This window comes from Drosophila sulfurigaster, chromosome X (assembly GCF_023558435.1).
Source record: "Drosophila sulfurigaster albostrigata strain 15112-1811.04 chromosome X, ASM2355843v2, whole genome shotgun sequence".
Taxonomy (NCBI): domain Eukaryota; kingdom Metazoa; phylum Arthropoda; class Insecta; order Diptera; family Drosophilidae; genus Drosophila; species Drosophila sulfurigaster.
This window is the reverse complement of record NC_084885.1, coordinates 5,284,881-5,304,520: the sequence shown is the minus strand read 5'-3', so window position 1 is coordinate 5,304,520 and position 19,640 is coordinate 5,284,881. Positions and strand designations below refer to the sequence as shown.

The window sequence follows — 19,640 nt, the reverse complement described above, 5'->3', positions numbered from 1 at the left end:
GTATGCCAGAAGTATGTGGGTCAATAAAATTTGCTATTGACTTTTACTCTTAAGGTCAAACTATGACTTGATTTGCAAAATTAAAAAATTTGCTGTGTAAGGAGTTTAATTCGCTTCAAATTTAACGGATTTCAACTTAAATGTTAGCTAACATTAAAGGGCACTGTTAATGGTGGCGCCACCTGCCGTTTTTTTCGGCATACACCAATCAGCGTTTACGTATTAAATGGTTAGTGGTTTAAGATTTAGGTATATCGATATTAACTATCATGCTGTTGAAATTAACGCGTATTGGAAATATACCAAAATACCATAAGGAGTGTAACCATGTGTTGGTAATTACAATGGTTTTTTTTAAGTGTGAAAAAAATTAATAAAAATTGAAGAATAATGTAACGCAGCTGAAAGAATAATTTCTTTATATTTATGTATGTTATTCAGCTGCATAAAAAAATTGTTGTTTGTTGACACACGCCGACAAATAATGGAGCCTTAAAAAAAGCACTATTTTTGCCATCGATGTTTGTGCCATCTCTATTCTCCACCTCTACACGTCAACGCTTTCTGCTTCTTCTACGTTTTCTTTCCCCCAACATCTGACTGAAAGCAGCAGAGCAAGCAGCGGCTACTTAAACTCGCAGCAGTTTCGGCATTAGTAAATTGTAGATGTTGTTAATTATCACAGAATTGCTGAAATAAAATAACAGAAGCCAAGTGTGTGGCATCAAATACTCATTGTTGCGAACAACGCGCATACCAACTAACTAACTGAATACGACACGTAAGTACGAATTACAATTACCTTAGTGAATGATTGTGGAGGGGGGAAAGTGAAGGGTTGCCGCTTTTCTACCAGCTGCTTTGGTTCTTTGCTTGCGTTGGCAGAAAATCAAATGTGCTGTGTTAAAAGGTTATTGCTCTCTCTCTTGCCAAATTGTGGATTCTTTTATTTCACCCACATTTTAACTAATTTTTTGTCATTTCCGTTTCTGCCTGTCTCTTTCGCTCTCGCTCACACAGAGTGACTTGTTAAAATGTTGCAGCAAAAGTTGCAACTAGGCTTCGGCGGTGTGCTGCTGATGCTGTGCATCATGGCATTCCAGCCGCACACAACTTTTGTCCAGTCGGCAGCTGTGATGAGCGTGGATCTGGGTACCGAATGGTTTAAAGTGGGCGTCGTATCGCCCGGCGTCCCAATGGAAATCGCTTTGAATCGTGAATCGAAACGCAAAACGCCGGCAATCATTGCATTCCGTGATGGCGTTCGGACCATTGGCGAGGATGCTCAAACGATTGGTATTCGTGACCCGACGGCAGCTTATGGTTATCTGCTCGATCTGCTGGGCAAGACCATTGACAATCCCATTGTTGATCTATACAGGTGAGCGCGAGAATAAAGTGTGCTATATATGCACATATGTGTGCGTGTGTTTGTGTGCGAGCGAGACTGGGCCACGTCATGTTAAGTTGCTGTGTGACGTTACGTTAATGTTATGCTAACGCTAACACTTATGTTAATGTACAGTGCACGCATTTACATGGTGCTGTTAAACACACACACTGTAATTGCAGCCTGCAATGTCGCATGTTAACTTAACAGCGCAGCTCACTGTAATTTGTAATTTGTCCTTTTATTCGACCCGTTTTGGCTTTAAAGTGCGTTAGTGATCGATTACATTAGATAGTTTATTATTTATCATTAAATTCCAAATTAACGCTTAACCTACGGAGTTATGGTAGTAATTTGAAATTAAGCTTTTACGTGTTAATGTAATTTGAATTTTTAATTTCAGAAAACGTTTTCCCTACTACACGATTGTGGGTGACAAGGAGCGCAACACGGTTGTGTTCAAGAAGAGCGACACCGAGGAGTTCAGCGTGGAGGAGTTGATCGCCCAACTGCTGGCCAAGGCCAAGGAATACGCTCAGGAATCGACCGAACAGCAGATAACCGAATGCGTCCTCACCGTACCCGGCTACTTTGGCCAGGCGGAACGTGAAGCGCTTCTCGTCGCCGCTCAGCTGGCGAACCTGAAGGTGCTGCAGCTAATCAATGACTACGCTGCCGTTGCTCTCAACTATGGTGTCTTTCATCGTGGCGAGATCAACGAGACGGCTCAGTATTTCCTGTTCTATGACATGGGTGCCTACAAAACGTCGGCGGCCGTTGTCAGCTATCAGGTGGTGAAGGATAAGCAGACCAAGGAAACGAATCCGGTGGTGCAAGTGCTGGGCGTTGGCTACGATCGCACTCTTGGTGGCCTAGAGATTCAGTTGCGTTTGCGCGACTATTTGGCCAGCGAATTTAATGCGCTGAAGAAGACCAAGACCGATGTGACAACGAGTCCGCGAGCCCTGGCTAAACTATTCAAGGAGGCGGGACGCCTTAAGAACGTGCTGTCGGCCAACAACGATCATTATGCACAGATCGAGAATCTGCTCGAGGATCATGACTTTAAGCTGCCGGTTTCACGCGAGAAACTCGAAGAGTTGTGCGCCGATCTGTGGCCACGCACCACAAAACCCCTGGAGGATGCTTTGGCCTCCTCGAATCTGTCATTGGATGTGATCAATCAGGTGATTCTGTTCGGCGGCGGCACACGTGTGCCACGTGTTCAGGAGACCATCAAGGCGCTGATCAAACAGGAGCTGGGCAAGAATCTGAATGCCGATGAGTCCGCCACAATGGGTGCCGTTTACAAGGCAGCCGATCTCTCCAGTGGCTTCAAGGTGCAAAAGTTTATCGTTAAGGATGCGGTTGTCTTCCCCCTGCAAGTGGCCTTTGAGCGTGATCCCGGAGATGGAGGCGCCGTTAAGCATGTGAAGCGTGTGCTTTTCGCTCAAATGAATCCCTATCCCCAGAAGAAGGTCATCACCTTCAACAAGCATACGGATGACTTTGAATTCTATGTGAACTATGGCGATCTGGAACGTTACAGTGCCGCCGAAGTGGCCGCGCTTGGCAGCCTGAATGTGACGCGTGTGCAGCTGCAGCAGGTGAAGGAGCTGCTGGAGAAGTCCAAGAAGGACATCGTCGACAACAAGGGCATCAAGGCGTACTTCTACCTGGACGAATCGGGCATCTTCCGTTGCACGGGCGTTGAGTATGTCTACGACAAGCAGAAGCTGGACGAGGAACTCGACGAGGACAGCACGCTGGCCAAGTTGGGCAGCACCATCAGCAAACTGTTCACCAAGGAGGCCGAGAAGACTGCCGATAGCGAAACCCAGCAAGGCGAACAGCCAACCGCTGAGGAGGAGGCGCCCAACAGCGAGGAGTCCGCAAAGCCCAAGAAGTCCGATGAGGAGGCGGCGACAGGCAGCAAAACAGAGGAGCCAACGACGACGACAGCGGAGGCTAAAAATGAGACAGTTAAACTGGTGACGATTAAGACACCGGTGGTGCATACATCAGAGCTCAAGTTTACAGCTCCATTGAGCGGTGCGGGTTACGACAGTTCGCTGGCCAAGCTGCTGGCCATCAACAAGGTGGAGGAGCAACGCATACGTCTCGAGTCCGCATTCAATGCCCTCGAATCCCATATTGGTGAAGTGCAACAGAAGCTCGAAGAGGCTCCATATGCCGACTGCGCCACCGCCGAGGAGAAGGAGAAATTGTTGGCCGAGTGCGCCAAACTGGCGGATTGGCTATACGAGGATGTGGAGAATCCCAAGCCGGAGCTCTACGAGAATAAGCTGGCCAAACTGCAGAAGCTTTCGAATGTGTTCTTGGCCCGTCACTGGGAGCATGAGGAGCGACCGGATGCCATCAAGGCACTTAAGGGCATGATTGAGGGTGCCGAGAAGTTTATGACTTCGGCCCGCAATCTCACCAAGGAAACGAATCCCGACAAGGATGTCTACACGCAAGTGGAGATTGATACATTGACCAAGGTGATTGATGAAACGAACGCGTGGCTAAAAACCGAGGTGGCTGCCCAAAAGAAGCTAAGTCGCAGTGACGATGTCCGTTTGACCGTCAAGGATATCACCGATAAGATGTCGGTCCTGGATCGTGAGGTCAAGTATCTGATGAATAAGATCAAGAACTGGAAGCCTAAGGCCAAACCCGAAGCCAAGAAACCCAAGGAGACAACAACAACGGCGGGCGGCGAGGAAGCTGAGGCGTCTTCAGGCAGCGGAAATGGCAGCAATGCTGAGGAGGAGCGAACGGAGGAGGCGGCGACGTCGGAGAATGCTGAGCAGGCTGAGGCGCCCAACACGGCGGAGGAGGCAACAGTAGCCGAGGAGGATGAGAAGAAGGAGGAGCAGGAGAAGGAGACAGTGACTGCCACGCCTACGGTGGATGCAAATACGCCACACAGTGAACTTTAAATGCATGACAAAAACACTTCAGCACATCATTGGCAACAGATCGAAAGAGGGAAAGAGAGAGAGAGATATAGAGATAGAGGAAGAGCGTAGGAGAGCTAGAAGGAACACACTCACACACATACACTTTGCACATGTTTACAGTCAGTGGGCGGGGACATAATTTGATTGTGGAGCACGCTTGCATTTGGGCATCGATGTGCCATCGATCACACTCGATGACTTCTTTTTTTCTACAACCAGGGAAGGGGGAGCGGGGTTTGACAATCGATAGCAGAAGGTGGACTGATAGGATGATCACAGAAGGGGTACGGGGCGGGGATGCCCATTGCTTGACGTGCCCAACAAACAAACACAAAAAGAAAAAAAAAAAAAACAAAACTTAAGCGATTCTAGCATTTTTTTGTAAATTATTTTGTTCAAACTAGCTAATGGCGAGGCATTCAATTGTGCTACATATAAATCTAAAAAGAAAATTTAATGAAAACACAAAACGAAAACATAACATTTAATATTCAAGTTTCATTCCGTTGTGCTTTAAGTTCTTCGATTTAATATGCCTGGATATATTATCTAAATAAACTTAAATAAAATACAAAGACTTGAAGTACTCCCCACCCCTTCCTAATCAAACAAATAGTACATACATAAATATAGGACATTTATTTTATGTGATCCTCCCCCACACCACTACCAACAACAAATTCCCTTTGAATAGCCAATCAGCATTACAGAATGTAAAACACAATACAAAAACAAAAAACATAATAATTGTATCATTATGAAAAAACGAAAAACAAAGCGTAAAATACTGGGAAAAGCTCAAAAATAAATTAAACAAAACAAAGTAGTTTATTATTATAAATTATTAGTAAATGTTTTATTTCATCCATTTTGATAAGGACATTTTAGTAAGCAGTCTCCGCCATAAATGTGTGTGTGTGAGAGTGGAGCAGCGATACCAGCTGATGTTACTGCTGTGCCGAATTCCGATAGCACATAATGATAGCAATTATTAATGGCATCAACACTGCACTCGTCGTGTCTATCGATATATAATTTATTATATTTCTTTTCATTTTTAGGTTCTATCAATATTTAATTCAACTGAGATGCTAAAGTTTTTATTTTTTTTTGTTTTGGCTTCACTTGGCATTTGTATCGCTTGGCATTTGTGTGGTAATCGTGATGCGGTCACACTGCTTTTAGCAAGAAATATCGTCAGACGTTCGCGGAAGACGATGTACATAGATTATAATTCCGGAGACTTTTACACGCCTACGTGATTGCTAAGATTCGGTAGCATATAATAATTTTAGTTAACGCCATATCTATCTGTATATTTTGAATGTGTGTGCGCAACAACTACCAACAACAATTATACAACACGCGAACTGCGAAGAAAAAAGCGTGCGGACTAAAACCAACCAAGAACAATAACAAATACAAATACAAAAAAAGGCAATTCGCGTCCGCACACAAATACAAGTGAAACAACTGCTGCGACGACGACGAAACACACACACACAGCCAAACAAAAAGAGCCATTGCCACAAAAAATATGGCGAAGGCGAATTAGTGCAATCTTGCAAACTTTCAAATATATACATATGCACACATACAAACAGCTTAAAATATATACATATTGTGCTCAGGTAAATGCCTGCATAGGTGTAAATGAGTGCGTGTCTGCATACCATACACACACGGACACTTTCGTAGATGTTTTGTGTGATCTATTGTAATGTTTGGAGGGTAACGAAAACATGTGTGTATGTACGTACATCCATACATACATATTATGTACGTTCGGTTTTCGTGCAAATGTATGTATGTAGTATAGCAAGCAATTGATTTTGCTCGCAGCCGAGATGGAAAAAAAGAGAAAAACAGCACAGCAGCCAAAACAGCCATTTCGTTAGGCTTCAAAAAGAAAAAGAAATAAAAAACAGTGGGAATTTTGTGCTGAAAACAATGATGAATCTACCAACTTCTTGCTGTGGTGTCGTCTGTTTGTAGTGAGTGAGTGAGAGGGAGCGAATGACCAGCCAAGCACAATTCGTTAGTGGATCCAACGTTTACATACACACATACGTTCATCTGCATGTACATATGCGTGCGTGTGTGTGTGTATGTTTATGCCATAAATATGCATGTGTGTGTGTGGGATAGTGCAGAGTGCGAATTTCCTTTCGATAGGCAACGCAAGCGCACCGATAACTTCTTTCGATTGTCATTGCTGGCTCTGCTGACTGATTCTGTTGCGACTGCTTTCGGCACGTACATACATACTTATACTTTTTTTTTACGTACGTACTACGTACATACGTATGCGTGTGTGTGTCGCTTGCACGGCGACGGCGCCTGTCTGGCGAAAGTGATTTTTCAGAAAAATTTCGCAGCTTCAAGTCGACGGACGGAGACGACGGAGTGTGTGAATAAGAGAGCGAGTGAGCGTGAAAGAGAGGCAGCGCTGCACTTAAACTGCTGGTCGATGATCGACGACGATGTTGATGATGTCGAAGTCGATGTCGTTGTCGTAAAGGTGCCAAGCGGGCGGCGTGCGACTGACTCCGTTTCTTTTTATCATAATGTGCGTGCGTGAGTGCGTGTGTTTATTGTTGTCTTTACAATTTTCTTTTATTTGCACTTGTTTTTGTTTTCTTTGATTTTTTTGTTATGTGCTGGTCACATTTAGAACTCATATTGCGAACGAGTTAACAGTGAATGTGCGTGTCTGTGTGTGTGCGTGTGGGGTAAATACGGGGAAACAAAGGAGCTGCTCTTTGGCTTTGGCATTTTTCATCTCGCCTCTCTTTCTGTTTTGAATGTGTGTAAAGTGCAGGACAAGGTAAATTGAATAAAACAAAGTGCAGAAGAATGGCGGCGATGCAGCGACAGTAAAAAGTCAATTTACTGCTACGTGCAATGCATGTGTGTGTGTGTGCTCATAGATAAACATTAAAAATTATTAAAGCGTTGACAGTCACAGTAAACTTCCATGCTTCCAGCGTTATAAGTGTGTGAATGTGTGTTTATTTGTGCGTACATATGAGTGTGTGAGTGCATGTAGATTTTACATTGAATTCGCCTTCAGTTGTCAGTCCAGCAGCTGTCAAAGCTGGCGGCCTCTCGGCTCTCTCTCGTACTCACTCACACACACAACCTGAGCAGAGTGCACAGTGGCGCCGGAGGCGCCAAAAAAGGAAAGCACAGTTCAGCGTTGTTTGCATTGTGTTGTTGTCTTTTCTTTCCTATGGTGAAGTTGAGAGAGAGTCGCAACTTTGGCTACGTTTCGTTTGCTGCAAATGACTTTTGTTCTACTGTCGCCGCTACAGCTGACAGCATTTACAGACTTCTTGTTTTTTTTCTCTGTTGTTGTTGTACGATTTCTTTGTGCGATTTGCAAAATCGTTTTACAACGAAATTGTAATTGAAATGGAAGACAGCATAAAATCGGTAAAATTCAAATAGAAAAAAATACAAAATAAAAACAAGCTGGTAGCAGTATGAAAATTAAAAGATGCGCAAGTCCGAACAATAAAAAACAAAGCGAACTGTTTGCCAAACATCAAAATGCTAATGAAACAAAACGTCGAGCATAGTAAAAGTTTTGTTTCCATTTGCAAATTTTTTTTTTTTTTTTTTTGTTTATGTTTTTGTTAAGTAGAGTTTCACAAAACTAAAAGTGATTGCATATGTGTACAGAGTATGTGTTTTTTGCAACGATTAAACTTAAATAAACCACGTGCTTTTATCGTTTTCAAATATATAGAGTGCGCCCCACCAATCAAAGGACACCTGAGGGAGAGCGAGAAAGAGAGAGAGAGAGGACATTGCTCAAAGTCAAAGCACTAATCGCAAAGCAAAAGCATAAAAGCGTTCGCGGCCGAAGCTGAGCGCATGCTGTGCGGAGGGGGCGCTGAAGAAAAAGAAGTGTAGTGAAGTGCAGTAAAAGCAAAGACAAGGAATAACAACAACAACAGGATAATATTGGCAACAACGCGTGTGTGAAATGATGATAACATGATGGTGATGATGATATTGCTGCCATTTGCTGAGCTCTTGAGGAAATTATAATACAATCTACCTCCAAACAACAACAACAAACCACAATAAACAAGAATAATCGAAGAACAACTGGCAAAGCGCAGCTTTCTATAACGCCATCTATCGTCGAACAACAGCAGCAAACGCACAAGACAAATACAAGAGCGAGCAAGAGAGAAAGGGCTACACCACAACAACAATAAAAACAAGCAATATTCTGAAACAAAACTTAGACACAGCGACGACAACGGCGCTTGCATTTGCTGTGTAAGTGTAAGTCAGTCTCGAGTGTGTGCGAGTGTGCAATAACAAAACATCAAGCGCAACGAACGAAAGCGGAGGCGACGAATCCGTGACTGACTTGCGTCGGTCGTCACGTTGCCTTTTCGCCCGCCAATATGGCGTGCCTTAACACACTCAAGCAGGAGATCAAAACACTGGAGAAAATCTTTCCGAAGAATCACGAACGCTTTCAGATACTCAATTCCAGCGTAGACGAGCTGCTCTGCAGGTTCATCGATAAGAATGGCAAGCGTTACGACATCCATGCGAACATAACGGTAAGTAAAGCTGCTGCTTCTCCTAACTACTTATCTGCCTCATTCTCCTACCTGCCCCAATACCATTTGCCTTATCAGTTCAGCTTTGTTGCCAACTGCAATGCAATGCGATTAACGAGCAACGACGTTGTTTATGTTTGTATATACATATATCGAGTTGTTTGCACCACCAATTAGACGATCGTATCGCATATCGTTTATCGATACCATCGTACGTTGTTGAATGCTTCCTGCGAGCGAGCGACAAGAACAGAAACAACATAAATAGTGCTGGTAAATTTCCACTGTTTGTGCTTAAAAGCTGCCTTGCCAACCTTTCTGCTACATTAATCCTCGGCGAAAGCTCTCTTTCTACTCTGCTCTTGACTTTGTCAGCTAAGCCGCAGCTTAGTCGCTGTCTGTTATCTGTCCCTTTCCCTCTAACCTAAAAGTATTGTGCAGCTTTCACGCAATTTGATTTTTTTTCTTATTTTGTTGATCCCACTTTTCGTTGTACATTTTGCACCTTTATTTTGTTGCCCTCTCTCTCTCTCACGCTGTCAATGGCTGCATCTCTTCTTCTTGCCATTGCTGTTGTTGCTGTGTTTGATTCTTATTTTAGGGGGCAGCGTGCTTCAATAATTTATGATTCATTGCCCCTGTGCTGTCTCTTGTATGTGTTAATGTGTGTGTGTGTGTCCGTTCCAAGTTGCCAACAACTTGCCAAGTTAGCGGCTGTGTTCCGGCTGCTCTCAAGTCAACTCTGTCGTTTGGTTCAACGATCTAATTAAAGGTTATATGCGTAATTTCATTGACGCTGCTTTTGTTGTCGCTGTTCCCCCCTCCCCACCTTTCCACCGTTCCCTCTTTGATGCTGATGTTTTCTCTTGATGTACTTGATCTTGCATCTCATTATTATGTGGTTGTTTTTTTTTTGTCGTTATAGGAAACGTATCCATCATCGCCGCCAGTTTGGTTTGCCGAGAGCGAGGAGACGAGTGTTACAAATGCCGTGCAAATCCTTAGCAACACAAATGGTCGTGATAATCACGTGATTAATCAGGTAAGCAATACATATGAATGTACACTCCCCCACTTCCCCACTCTTCAAAGGGTATTCCTATAGGAATAGTTGAGGAGAAACAGGCATTAAAACTTGTCGATATATTGATTAGTCTGTCTGTCTGTCCCATCGCATAATCTCCTAGATCTCGTAAGTCTAAAGTAGCTAGGGAAGTAAAATTTGGTGACAACATTCCTAGTTCTCGAGTATACAGTTTCCTAATACTTTGTGGGATTTGTATTACGAATACGCTATAAACTGACAAGTAATTTTATTTTTAATTTGGCTTGACTAAGTAATTTTCTTTTCCTAAAAATGAAGTAAATATATAAGTGATGAATTATAGTTATGTCATTGGGTAGTTATAGCTAAATTACAAATTAGGGGGAAACCACAGCTTTACGCTGAGATATTTAATTGTAGGGTTTTCTTAATTGTTAATTAAGCAATACTCAATATACGCAGACGATGATTGATAATTAGGCTTTGAATTAATTTTGCAGTTAACGAACTTAATTATCGAAAAGTTTAACCATTGTTGGCCTAATTTTGATTGTATATTAATGATGTAATGTTAGTAATGTCGTATCTCGAATGCTAATGTCATTGTCCGTCTATTGCCTTACAGGTTGGCATATTGCTGCGTGAGCTATGCCGTTTACACAATGTTCCACTGCCACCCGATATCGATAATTTAACGCTGCCGCTGCAAACACCGCCACCCTCCGCATCACCCCTGCGCTTGGATCGTTCCGGCGGCGGCGGTGGTGGAGGCGGAGGCGTTGGACCGGGTCCACATGGTAACGAGGAAACCGATTCGGATCAGGATGAGATCGAGGATCCCATCGGTGAGAGCGAACAGGAGAGCGAAGGCGACGAGGATCTGCCACTGGAAATGGATGATGTACGGAGTACAAACAAAGTGAGTATCACATATCATTTCTATGCTATTCAATTATATGATTGATTGCCTATATATATTCGATTCGGTATTTACAGAAAGACGACATGGAGGTGGAACATTTAGCGACTTTAGAAAGACTGCGTCAAAGTCAAAGACAAGACTATTTAAAAGTAAGTACAAAGTGCTGTCGACGATGCTTTCCTAGTTGGGAAACTATTGGATTTCCAATTTAGGAACTTTTATTATCAAGAACTTGTTTTGTTATTTCACTCACACACAATGCATATCTCTATTTCTCTTTCATGCTACTGTCTCGCTTTCTCTGTTGAATTGGTGTTTGCGATGAACAAAAAACAAAACAAAACAAACAGGGTTCAGTTTCTGGTTCCGTGCAGGCAACAGATCGTCTGATGAAAGAACTGCGTGATATTTATCGGTCCGATGCATTCAAGAAGAACATGTACTCGATTGAGCTCGTCAACGATTCCATTTACGAGTGGAATATACGCCTCAAGTCCGTTGATCCCGATAGTCCGCTGCACAGCGATCTTTTGCAGCTGAAGGAGAAGGAGGGCAAGGACAGCATATTGCTCAACATACTGTTCAAGGAGACGTATCCCTTTGAGCCACCCTTTGTGCGTGTTGTGCATCCAATCATCTCAGGTGCGTCTCACTTCTTCCTATACAAATAACATTTGAAATACTTACCTTATGCTGCATTTTCCTAGGTGGCTATGTGCTCATTGGCGGCGCCATTTGCATGGAACTGCTGACGAAACAAGGCTGGAGTTCCGCCTACACAGTGGAGGCCGTGATCATGCAAATTGCTGCAACGCTGGTCAAAGGCAAGGCGCGCATACAATTTGGTGCTACCAAGGTACGAATGATTGAATGTTACAAGCCTATTATAGACACCAAACTAATAACATTTATCTACATCATCAGGCGCTCAACCAGGGACAATACAGTTTAGCACGGGCCCAGCAAAGCTTCAAATCCCTGGTGCAGATCCACGAGAAGAACGGTTCGCTTAACGCTCTGCTCTCAATCTTTATAGTGTTATTAAAAAAATGTATTGTTTACTTTGCAGGTTGGTTTACGCCGCCCAAGGAGGATGGTTAAGATTCGTAGGGTTGTATGGCTTAAAGTTAAAGGAGCAAACGGTCATGGATGTGGATTATGGATGTGGATGTGGATGTTTTTGCCAAATGTCGTCATCGTCGCAGCAGCATACATGCAATCAAAAGGCAGTTTCTTGAACACACACAACCAACTCTAGACTATAGAGAACACACAACAACTTGGCTAACTACACATATTATCCAACACCAACACCAACACCAACATCAGCAGCAAAAAGAAAACGAAACGGATCAACAGCAGCAACAAATCGACAACCCGCTATTTCTTTTTGATTACTTGCGATTTTCTAGTGTTCTATAGTTTTGTGTTGTGTATGCACTACAAACAGAGACAGACAGATAGATATATATGTAGGGTATACTTAAGATGCAAGTATAAGACCACGAATATCCTGTGTGTGATGTTTTTTTTTAATGCGTATCCTTTGTATTATTTTGTGTCCGCCGTTACCGCCGCCGCCACCGCATCCATTTAACCTGGCATCATTTTGTTAATAATTCTGCATGTACTTTTCTCCCCCCAACCCCTCACCAATTCCCTCGGCAGTCCCCACTAGAGTTAAGCTGAAAACGCATAGAATTAAATATATGATAATTATATACATATACATATATAAAAATATATGTATGTTTGTAAGTGTAAAAGATAACATTGTACAGCTAGCAAGAATAATGAATAATTTAACAATTACTATCCCCAAAAGAGAAAGAGAATATTGTGTGAGAGAACGTGAAGCGTTGTCTAATCGATCGCTAGCATATCGATCATCATTCATGCTAACACATCGACGATATATGAAAATAGCAATAGCGATAGCAGTTGTAAATGTAACATGTAAATGAAGATGAAAATGAAAATTGTAAACGATTATGGCAGCTGTTGTCGCTGTCATTTTTGTGTTGTGTTGTGGTGTGTTCACTATTTTACATCACCCGCCTGCAAATGTTTTTCGTTTAGTTTCTTCTCCTTCTCGCTTGGAGCGTTGACAAATGCAACACACACACACATTCACACACACAAACACAGGCATACAGCTGACAAACACACACACACACACAGTACACAATCCCATATAATATATATATATACGCATACCTTCAGAGCCACATACATACATACCTATTTGTAAAATTAGTTTAATCGAACATATACATATACATATTATTATTATTATATATATATATAAATATTAACTAATATTTTTCTAAGTTGTGCAACAAATGCAAAACAAAAACGCATATAACTTTATTTTTTCTCTCTAGACTTTAAGGAAAATGCTAAATGCGAGGATGTAGTTATACAAATACATAGAGTATATATATAAATATATAGTATATATCTATGTATACATAATGTAGCATATATACAATTAGAAAAGTTTAACGAAACGAAAACAACAACAAGATCAAGAAAAAGGAGATGAGCATAAGCAAATTCTAACTGTAAATTCGTCTTTCCAAATAATCGTACCATAAATGATAAATACAATAAACAGAAAAGCAAAACAACGTAACGTATAAAGTTGATGAAAACAAAACAAACAAAAAAAATACGAAAAACTTTTAACATAAGCGTAAAACTTGCTGTTTTTTTTTTTATTATCATTAATATTGTTTTATCATTTTTTTTTCTTATATTATTAAAACAAACTATGTGAATTTTGTACAATTTGCAAGTCGTATTGTAAATCGCAAAAGATGCCAAGTTTTGTAGAAATGTTCTTACAACTAAACGTATCGATCACAACGATTATTAAAACACCAGCAACAGCTCTCGGACATCGTGACTTGGCTCCCAAAATGCTTTTTGGTCGCCTTGGGGCCTGGTCAATAGATCGAGTTCTTCAAGCGAGGAGCGCGCCACCAAATCTAGATCCACTATCATCGATCAGCGATCGCATTGCGATCGATTAATCGACAACTACCACATAGTTCGCGGCAGCCTTGGACGGCAGCATTTTGGTCGTCTTTGATTGCACATAGCTGATCTTCGTCTCTGTTGCCTCATTGTTGTCCAACGCTCCGCCGATGATCATCTCGAGTGCACCTTTCAGCTGCAACAAATCGGTGGTTAAATCAATCTCTGCCCTCATCACGCGACGCAGCTCCACGAGGGCATTGAATAAATTGTTGCTGTAGCCAAAATTTGTTTTCTCAAACACATCCAGCACATTGGAGGCCGCATTTAATAGGACACGCATGTAACGCACCTCGCCAATGTGCATGGACAGGAATTTGATGAATCGTATGGTCGACTCCTCTGACCGATTGACCAGCGCCTGCTGCAAACCCTTGCGATGCAACAGCTCATTGATTAGCGCCACAACCATCTCCGGTTGCTGGTCAATGTACAGGGGTATGAGCACCGCGTCGAGTGCCTGAATATAATTGAATTGTCGCAAATGTTTATCAAAGAGTTGCTGTGCCAAGCGCTGTCGACCATGGCGCACCACATGATCCGCTGGCTCGGTGTTGTTGGGCGGCGCCATGCGTTGTTTGAGCCGTTGTCTCCGCCGCTGGGCAAACTTGTTGGTCGTCAGCTGGCTGGACTTGCTGCTGTCATCGACCATGCGACGTATGGACACCAGACCATCGACCATGCCCACAACAACTGCTTGATCCTTGGCGGCCACACCCAGACTGACAACGGCATTGGGATAGGTTATCGTATGGACCGTTTTGTACGTGCTCACATCATAGATCTTAACATGGCGATCTAAACCGCCCGAGAACAAGCGTTTGCCATCCGAACCCAGACGCAAACACGTGACAGTTTTGTGGTGCTGTGACATCGTGGTGAGCAGACGGCAGCCGCTGATCATGTCCCAGACACGCACCTGTGTGCCGCCGGCGGTGATGAAGATGGAGCCATTGGGCAGGAACAGCATCGATTCAACGGGACTGCCGTGATCCAAGGTGCTCGTGATCGCGTCCGCAGTGCGTGTGTCGTAGACATTGATTTTGCCATCGTAGCCGCCGGAAACAAAGAGATGACTGGCTTGCGGATGCATCGCACCGGCGCGTATGTAATCTGTGTGCACATCGTCATAGGTCTTCACCACCTTCTCGTTGGCCACATCCCACAGTCGCACCGATTTGTCATCCGCAAAGCTGGCCAACTGCAATTTGTCGGCGGTGAAGAATGTCCGATGTACCGGCGCTGTGTGACCCTTGAATAGACGCAAGATGTTACGGCTGGTCGTGTCGAAGAGCTTGACGTGTCCCTCCTCGTCGCCGGCAGCCAGCAAGCGGCCGTCTTGACGAAACGATGCTCCATAGGCGGTCTTTTGGAAACGTGACAGATTCTTGACCACCAGCTTGGTGACCAGATTGTAGATTTGCACACGCACCGAACACGTTAGCACAAAGTTATCGGGATCACTAGGACTGAAGTCCACATAGTCAATGGTGGAATGTTCCTTCAGAAGCTCTTCTTTCTGTTGTATTTTTGGTTTTTGATAAATAAAGAACAATATTTAGACAGCTTTACATGTGGAAACTCCTCAATATCACACTTACCCCTAACCGATCCCAGTATATTGAGTCGGGTGTGACAACTTGGGCTTTCTGTTGAAACCGTCGCACGTTTGTGGCCTGAAAGTGGCTCATATTTCCTAATTATTAATAATAATTGCGGCGTCAACGAAACAACGCGCGCACACGTGCGAAGGAACGAAATAGTGATGGAGAAACATCGCGGGCGTTTTGCGATGTATCGATGTTTCTGTTAGTTTTTAAAAATATCGAATTTTTGTATGGGGACCATCGATGTTGTTTTGCAGCCAAATAATATAATGAATTACAAGTGTTTATTTATATAACTTTTATTATTTGAAATATTATGTGAGATTCTTTTGCGTAACAGAAAAGTTGAAAAAATAAAAAAAATCTGTGCCAAAGTGTGGTCGCAAAGTTCAAATTAAACTGCCATTTGGTACTTTCAGTATTTTTCATGCACATTAACAGACGGTATGTTTACTTTTAACAGTTATGCTATGCGGCTTACTAGAGTTTAACAGAGCTATGTTAAGCGGCTGTAATCGATGGTAGACATGAAGTATCGATGTTAGAGCAGCGACGAACGAAAACAACAACAGGAGGCTGGCACATTTATTTACAAACTAATTTGTTTAACGTGTTTCGTTAGCGCTTTATGTGAATTGATGCCGCAAACAACAGTGCACAGTAGCAACAGCAGAAGCGGCGGCAGCGGGCGATGCGTGATTGACTAAATAAATGTGGCGCATGTCCGCACAAACGACAACAACAAAAATAACAATAGCAATAACAAGAGGAACAACAACATTGTGAGCGGTAGCGAAACAACAACAACAACAACAGCTGTAATCAACAAATAGATTCAATTTTAATTGAAATTTATCAGCACTGTCCGGCTGCTGTGCGCTGTTCTGTGCTGTGCTCTCGTTTTGAATGGTGCTACTGTTGGCGACATATTTCAGCCACTGAGTGTGACCATCACCTTCCCCCCCTGCTGCTCCCTCCTCCTGCTGCGCTGACCACCGATTAAATCGCCAAAGTGAATCTTTTAATTAACCGGAGAGCGAAAGAACGAGACGGAGAATGATGCGACTGCCTTAGGCTGCTATGTGATGAACGAAATGAAGAGAGCGATGTGCCACAATTGACAGACCACAATTATCAATTGGCAGTAATAAATGTGCCTAATACAATTGAATCGAGCCAAAAGAAACAAAACAACACCATCATCATATCATCAACAGCAACAGGAACATCAACGATCAACGATCAATCGATCGTCGTTCGGCAGCTGGTGAAGAAGGAAAACCAAAACTATGGAGATCAATGTGGAGTTCAACAATGAGAAGAAAGTGCTCTGCGAGAAGATCATACGTGACATTAATGCCGTTTTTCTCAAGGATGCCGATCTGTGAGTAAAAAGTCGTCATACAACCCAGTTCTACATTTGTATTCATTATCGCCTTATTGATTGCAGCTCCTCGTTCGAAATAATACCCAAAGAGACTAATTGCAACAAGTCACCGGTGGTGCATGTGGAGCATAATCTGGGCCTGGAATCGTGGTGTGCCCGCCATGTGTACGATCATGCCCATCGTACGCTCATCACGCATCGTCGCCAGACGACGCAACAACAGCTGCGCACGCTCCAGCAGCAACAGCAGAGCGATGCCCTGGCCAAGTACCTGAATGTGGCGCTTCTCATCAATCCGGATGTGACGACGTTCTGGCACATTCGTCGCCAGCTGGTCCAGAAGAATCGTCTGACCATCAACAAGGAGCTGCAGTTCTCCGCTCTGGTGCTCTCCATGAAGCCCAAGTCCAACGAGGCATTCGCCTATCGTCGTTGGCTCTACTCCTTTCAAAGTACGTTGCTTCTTTGTCTCTTAATCCGTCTGTCCGTCTGTTCATTTAAGTGTCTGTTGCTTAGGAACTATAAGATCTATGCTTTCCAAGTTTGTTGATACGATTTCTTTAGCTCAAGTTTATTTGCAATAATAACTATTTTCGAATTTTGTACTCCTTGTAGTCAGATAAATATTTGCAATTTAATTGACTTGCTGAGAGTTGACTTATCTTATCCTTTACAAGCACAAGAACATTGATATTAATACTTCAAATGCATATGCGAACAGTTTATAATATACCAAATTATATTATACCAAATCCATACTTGGTATATTTATATAGGTACTACATTCAAAATATATACCATAGAGTACAAAATACATACCAGATGGTCAAAACCAAAGCTTAATAAGAAACTTTCTGAAATAATTTCTACATTTGTCTGATCGCAGATCAAAATTATAGTCATTATTGTATATACTATACCAAAAATCGCAACACACGTTTCAAAATTACGTTTAGATTATTTCCGATTTTAACTAGCAGTAATATTTATTTTTTTTTGGTTTTTTAATACCAATTTAAACCCTCTCATAAAACGTAAGTTTCATAAAGTAAAACTTAGTGTTAATAGTAAGTTTAGTTGATATGCAGGGTATCTCATGGTCGAACAAGTATTTGCATTCCCATTTGCTTCAAATCAAACATGAAAAATTCATAGCATACTTTTTTGCGTCGATTGCAGGTGCAGATGCCATCGACTGGCCGCATGAGATCAGCATTTGTGAGCGTGCCGCGGATCGCTGTGCCAGCAACTATCACGCCTGGTCGCATCGCCAGTGGGTGCTGCAGAATGCGCCGTGTTTGCTGCAATCGGAGCTGATGCGCACCGAGAAGTTCATGCGCAAGCACATCAGCGACTACAGCAGCTATCACTATCGCCAGGCGCTGCTCTTGCGTGCCTACGAGCTGGGCTACCATGCGGCCGAGGAGCAGCCGAGTTGCTTGCTACAGCTGCTCGCCGAGTACGAACTAACTGCTGCGGATGCTGACGAGAGTGCCGAGGAGGCAGTGTTGCAACTGCTGTTGCCGGATTTCAAGCGCAGCAGCGTGAGCGCGCAACGCTTGCGATCGTTTCTCTACTGCTGCAATGTGGCCGCCAGCGATGTGCGTCTGTGTGTGGAGCAGCGAACGATTTATGGGCATCGCGATTGCTTTGAGCTGCATCGACGCGCCGCCCTCAAGTTCATTGTGGAGCAGTCGGTGCGTCTGCTGATCGGCGTCGCTCGCAGTGGCATGACATCGTCGTCGTCATCGTTGTATCTACCTCCTTTGCCGCCGCAATCCGATTACGAGGCGCATCCATTTCTGATCGCTGTGCGACGTGTGGAGAGTCGGTTGGGGGAGAAGCATAAGCGCTGGTGTCAGATTCATTTGAATTTTGGACAGCAGCAGGCGGAGACGGAAGAGCCGGAACAGGAGCAGGAGCAGGAGGAGGAGGACACTAGCTAAATGTTAGCGACGTCTAAACAAAATATTTGTTCAACATGTGCCGTAAAGCCAAGCAGCGACATCATATATGGAACTATCTTGTTATCCCCTCTCTTATTAAGATTCAGCTCAAAGCACAACTCATTTTAGTCCAATTCTGAATTCCAAAAAGCAACAAAACAAAGTAATTGCAAACTCGATACATATTAATGACAATTGCATTTGAATCGAGATCAAATAGACAATTCAGTTTAAATACTATATAGTACATATATCTCGACGTACGTTTAAATATTTGAATATTGCTCTTGTTAGTTGTATTTTTTAATTGTTTAGTAGATCTTTGATGCTCTATTTCAATTCAATAATCATGTGTAGTGCATGTCTGTTAGCCAATTTTGCAAATAGTTTTTAATAAATTCAGTAAATAGCAAACTAATGTGCTAATCCTCTGTGTTTTAGTTCTGTTTTCAAATATTTCATGTGTGGTGGAAAAGTTCTCAAAGATTTATTCATAATTTACTGATGGTTCATTTTTTTATTCATTTGATTTTTGTATACACATTTTTTCAGATTCAAAATTTCCAATTATTGGTTTTAATATTCCAAACATTTTTTTATTTATTTCACATCAATTTAAATTGTTAATTTATTTTCCTTTACCAAATATCATTCATATAATTTTGTTCCATTAATTTTGCGTATTTCAATTTCAATTTCAATTGTTTCAAAGTTTTAATTTACATTTAAAAATTTTATTTTTATTATTCAAT

General features: G+C 42.6%; 4 protein-coding genes across 8 annotated transcripts; 3 read left to right on the top strand and 1 right to left on the bottom strand.

Annotated features, from left to right (window-relative positions):
* The first annotated feature begins 569 nt into the window (after positions 1–569).
* On the top strand, positions 570–5,111 carry LOC133848186 (hypoxia up-regulated protein 1). Its single transcript, XM_062283638.1, has 3 exons — positions 570–781; positions 1,021–1,381; positions 1,794–5,111. Exons 2-3 carry the CDS (start codon positions 1,035–1,037, stop codon positions 4,333–4,335), a joined length of 2,889 nt encoding a protein of 962 aa, XP_062139622.1. The 5' UTR covers positions 570–781; positions 1,021–1,034; the 3' UTR covers positions 4,336–5,111.
* Positions 5,112–5,538: 427 nt separating this feature from the next.
* LOC133848201 (ubiquitin-conjugating enzyme E2 Q2) lies at positions 5,539–12,232 on the top strand. 5 transcript variants are annotated; one of them, XM_062283655.1, is made up of 9 exons: positions 5,539–5,631; positions 8,108–8,942; positions 9,868–9,984; positions 10,613–10,906; positions 10,984–11,058; positions 11,260–11,551; positions 11,617–11,765; positions 11,834–11,912; positions 11,979–12,232. In XM_062283655.1, the coding sequence occupies exons 2-9, from the start codon at positions 8,781–8,783 to the stop codon at positions 12,008–12,010; spliced, it is 1,200 nt and encodes a 399-aa protein (XP_062139639.1). In that variant the 5' UTR covers positions 5,539–5,631; positions 8,108–8,780; the 3' UTR covers positions 12,011–12,232. The 5 variants fall into 5 exon arrangements, with proteins under 5 accessions (XP_062139639.1, XP_062139638.1, XP_062139640.1 ...); XM_062283654.1 differs by having other exon boundaries at positions 5,549–5,987; XM_062283656.1 differs by lacking the exon at positions 5,539–5,631 and adding an exon at positions 6,748–6,925.
* Positions 12,233–13,591: 1,359 nt separating this feature from the next.
* LOC133848194 (U3 small nucleolar RNA-associated protein 15 homolog) lies at positions 13,592–15,738 on the bottom strand. Its single transcript, XM_062283646.1, has 2 exons — positions 15,550–15,738; positions 13,592–15,467 (listed from the first exon to the last, which is right to left on the bottom strand). Exons 1-2 carry the CDS (start codon positions 15,637–15,639, stop codon positions 13,941–13,943), a joined length of 1,617 nt encoding a protein of 538 aa, XP_062139630.1. The 5' UTR covers positions 15,640–15,738; the 3' UTR covers positions 13,592–13,940.
* A 346-nt stretch (positions 15,739–16,084) lies between these two features.
* On the top strand, positions 16,085–19,408 carry LOC133848199 (protein prenyltransferase alpha subunit repeat-containing protein 1). Its single transcript, XM_062283652.1, has 3 exons — positions 16,085–16,939; positions 17,006–17,394; positions 18,122–19,408. Exons 1-3 carry the CDS (start codon positions 16,845–16,847, stop codon positions 18,886–18,888), a joined length of 1,251 nt encoding a protein of 416 aa, XP_062139636.1. The 5' UTR covers positions 16,085–16,844; the 3' UTR covers positions 18,889–19,408.
* Positions 19,409–19,640: the final 232 nt, after the last annotated feature.